We start from the raw sequence: 3993 nt of genomic DNA, 5'->3' as shown, positions 1-3993 counted from the left end.
GAGCCGGGGAGCATCGCGCCGAGCCGGGGCCGCTCTCTGGAAGAGGGGTGCTGGCTGGGAAGGTGCTGGGGTGGGAGAGAGGAGCATCCCCAGCTCCCACCCGGGCATCCTCCTCATCCTCAGCTCCCTCTGCCAGAGCAGGACATGGAGCCCTTGGTCCCCCGGGGTGGTTTTGGCTCTGGGGCCCCTGGGAGAGGCGGTGGGGGGACAGAGGGGACGTGCACGTGCTTTGCCCAGCACCGACAACTTTGCGGCATTAGGCTCTGGCTCGGGGGGGGCCGTACCCGGGGAGGGTCCCCTCAGCATCCCTGGCTGGAGCCGCTGCGTGGGGCCCGTGCCTGTCCCCGGCGGGGCGGAGGAAAGCACGGCAGGGTGGGGGCCATACTGGGCCCATCTGTTTCCAGCTCCAGGAGAGGGTACGGCAGGGCTCGGAGGCTGCGTTTCCTCTGGCAAAGATTGATTTAAAAAGAGACAAAACCCTCCCAGCCCCCGGTTAGCCGGCCGGCGTTTTTCTTTCCTAAATCTAAACCATACTTTTTTTTTTTTTTTTCTAAGAGACTCCTTGAAGGGCTATGGGATGCTGTGAGTAATATTTTCGGGGTATTTACACAACAGCATGGTTTCTGTCTCCCAGAAAAAAAAAAAAAAAGAATCCGAGTGGTTTTTGTTGTTGTTTTGCACTCGTGAGTCACTTCCAGAGGGGAGCGGGAGCTGACGCATGTTTTTTAAAAAGCCTCGAAGGTCTGAGCACAGGACACAGGGCTCCTCTCACCCACACCATCGCCCGGGCAGGGCTCAGCACCCATGGGAGGGGGCTCAGCACCCCGGCTGCCCCCCCCAGCCCTACTCTCCCCGGTAGCGCTGTGCCGGCGGCTCTAACACCATCCAAAATTGAAACCAGTTGCTCAAAACTAAGTGTTATTAACCCTGCAGGCAGAGGTAGGGAGAGTGCCTCTGTCTTCACACGCAGAACCGGGCACACAACCTTGTACCTGCAGGAGAAGCCAGGCTGGGGGGATGCCGTGCTCAGGAGACGTGGGTCGGACCCAGGGCAGGGGTGCAGGGACCGTCCCCGGAGGGAGAGGGGGCCTTGGGGGGCCTGCATCATCCATTCCAGAGCACCGCTGTGGTTTTCCAGCCAAGTCTCCCAGGTAGCTCCAAGCTCCCCACTTAGGAGCAGCGAGACCAGGACGCTGCTCTCCTGGGCCTACTTTTTGCTGGGAAACATCACATCGTTGCTCTGAGCAGGTGCCCCCCCTCCCCCATGTGGTCACCTGGGGGTCACCAGGAAGCGCCGGGGCTGTGGTAGCCATCCTGCTCCTTTCCCAGAGCCCATCCTCCTGGCTCCTGGGCTGGGAGCTGGGTGTGGAACCGGCCCCAAGGCTCTGGAAAAGCAGGTTTTCACTCCACCCCTGGGGAAGCATCATCAAGGTGGAGAGCTGCTGATGGAGCCTTTTCCTCTGCGGGATTTGCTCATGAGCAGGGAAAACCATCCAGCCCTTTGGGACATGCGCAGGGGAGTGGACAACCCAGCCTGTGCCTAAACTCATCCAGGGTGGCAGGAGCAGGGTCAGGGGTGCTGGGTGTCAAGGTGGGGTGCGGGGAGCAGGGCTGCGGGAGCCTGCACCACTCTCCCGGGGCCCTGGGACCCCCGTGGGGATGCCCAGAGGCTCCCAGTGTCCTGCCACCACTTGTCCTGTTCCAACTTGTCTGTGCTGACAGAGTGTCTGAGATTTCAAGGACTCCAGATTAAATCTGGAGCCGCTCTTCTCCTTTTGGGAGAAGGGGATGGGCTCTGCAGGAAGGGCCGGCCAAGCTGCTGCTCCCCGAATGCCTGCTGGGGATCCCGGGAGCTGCTTTAGCACCAGGGCACTGCCTAATTCAATGAGGTGTCCGTGCCGTGGGTTTGGGGCCAGATCCCGCCTGGCAGGTGGTTCATTTTGCTCCCCAGACGGTGATGGGAGGATGCAGGTTGCATCCCCAGGAGGTATCCAGCTGCAAACCCACCCTGAGGGAAGGTGGGGAGCAGGGATGGGTGAGTTGGGGAGGTCGGAGCACCCAGAGCCTTGCCCAGCTACATGGGGCTGGTCATTAGGGCCACGAAATCGGGGAGTAACCCCAGGGTCCTGCTGCCAGGGTCCAGCCCTGCAGCTTCAGACACATTGCTCCATCCCAGACTGTCGGTGTTGGCCCAGGCTTGTTGCACCAGGGCGTTGTCACGGGCCAAAGGGCTGTTTGCAGGAGGGATACAGGTGCAGCCGGGGCAGTTTTGCAGATACTGGCTTTGCAGCAGCGGGAGGAGAGTCACGTCTGCCCAATGTGCTTTGCAATGGGCTTGGGGGTTAAAAAATATAGGTGGGGGGTTCTCTCCTAGGCATAGCTCTCAGTGATGCTTTTGGTTTCTCCCCTGTGGGCCCTGGTAGTGCCCTGGGCACAGACTGGCCCCTGTTCCACGCAGGGAGAGGAGCGGGATGTGGGCAAGCCTCTGTGGAGGGCTGTAATGGGGCAGAAGCTGCTCGTTTCAGCTGAATTTTAATTCTAAGAGGCATTTTTAATGGACCCCAGTCCTTGACACCTCCTGTCCATGCTGATACCCCACCAGACACCCCCACAGAGGGGCCAGGTGGCACCTGGGGTGGTTGTGTCAAGCATCCTTACCCGGGGGAGCGGGTGGCAGGGGCATGGCCACAGCTGGGCTGACCCCACAGGAGGCTCTGGTGGCTCCCCCCGTCCCCTGCAGCCCCACGAGTCACTTCTGTGGCCACCAGTGCCCACCTGCCCCGGGGCGAGGGCTGGGGGGAGCAGCACCAGCCAGCATGGCCATTGCTGACTGACCTTCCTCTCCCCCCTGCTCCTCCTCACTGCTGCTGGAAGGACGATGAGTGAATCCGGCGCCAAATCCAGCCAACCCCTGGCCTCCAAGGGGGAGAAGGACGTGGCGGAGAAGAGGGGCCGGGGACGGCCCAGGAAGAAGCCCCAGGTACGTGGGGTCCCCTGGGAAGAAGGGGAGGGGGGCACCCCACTGCTCTGCCCTCAGGGGCTGGGCACCCCCAGGGTGTGGGGCAGTGAGAAACGCCGGCAGCATCCCCCGGGCACAGACAGGACGCTGATGGGGATGCCCACAGTGCAGCCCCTGTTACCTCCCTTTGGGCAGCATCTCCTGGATGTTCACCAGCATCAAAACCCTCCTGGAGGGGGGATCCCTGCACCACCCCAGAGCCCCTCCTGGCCCAGGGAAGGGCTCTGGCCTCCCCTCGCTCCTCCCCAGGCTGCAGCTGAACCTGCCTTTGCAGACGGGTTATTTAAAGCCCCATTAGCAAAAGCTGCTCAGAAGGATAAGATGATGCTGGAGCCTTTATAGTGCCAACCCCCCCTCCAGCCCCTTCCCCGGGGCAGGTGGGGTTTGTGCACATCATTTTCCTGCAAAAAAAGGCGATTTATTGGTTCTCTAACACTTTGCCAGTCAGTGGCACCAGTAGCGAGCTGGGGCCCGGGGCTGCAAAACCAGTGGGGACCAACCGGCTAAGCTGAGCGATTAACGCCAGGGCAGGACGGGTCATGTACGTGCCCGGCTGAAGGACGTGCAGGAGCCTGTGCCTGGCTCCTGAGCACCGATCCCAGTCCAACCAGTGCTCCCAGTACCGTATGCAAGAGCATCCCTGCCCTGGCGGGGTCTGCTGGGGAGAATGGGGCTTCCAGCCTGGAGCATCCCGGGGTGCTCTGCTGCTCTGGGTGTACATCCCTCCCCGGGGACCCCCAATCTGCAGTGACGCCCCCCCCCCCGTCTGTTTTCCCTCCAGCAGGAGCCCAGCGAGGCCCCGACCCCCAAGAGACCCCGCGGGCGGCCGAAGGGCAGTAAAAACAAGGCCACCCCAAAAGGCAGGGTAAGTGTCTGGGGACAGGGGCTGTGCCAGCCAAGCAGCCTTGCGCCGGGATGTCAGGTCCATTTTGAGCTCAATTATAGACAATTCAGGGCAGATCTACCCCTGAGAG

The 3993-nt window shown here is 61.7% G+C and overlaps 1 protein-coding gene across 1 annotated transcript in view; it reads left to right on the top strand.

The window, feature by feature from the left end:
- Positions 1–561: 561 nt before the first annotated feature.
- The window catches only part of HMGA1 (high mobility group AT-hook 1), an 8602-nt gene continuing 5170 nt past the window's right edge, over positions 562–3993 (top strand). Inside the window, exons 1-3 of the mRNA XM_026864384.1 lie at positions 562–582; positions 2875–2980; positions 3801–3936. Of these exons, the coding sequence (XP_026720185.1) occupies positions 578–582; positions 2875–2980; positions 3801–3936 (247 nt within the window). The 5' untranslated portion in view covers positions 562–577. The remainder of the gene's footprint in view (positions 583–2874; positions 2981–3800; positions 3937–3993) is intronic.

The sequence above is a fragment of the Athene cunicularia genome, assembly GCF_003259725.1.
Source record: "Athene cunicularia isolate RWA chromosome 26 unlocalized genomic scaffold, athCun1 chr26_part2, whole genome shotgun sequence".
Lineage (NCBI taxonomy): Eukaryota > Metazoa > Chordata > Aves > Strigiformes > Strigidae > Athene > Athene cunicularia.
Note: the sequence above shows the minus strand (reverse complement) of the source record. Positions and strands in the feature narration are given on the sequence as shown.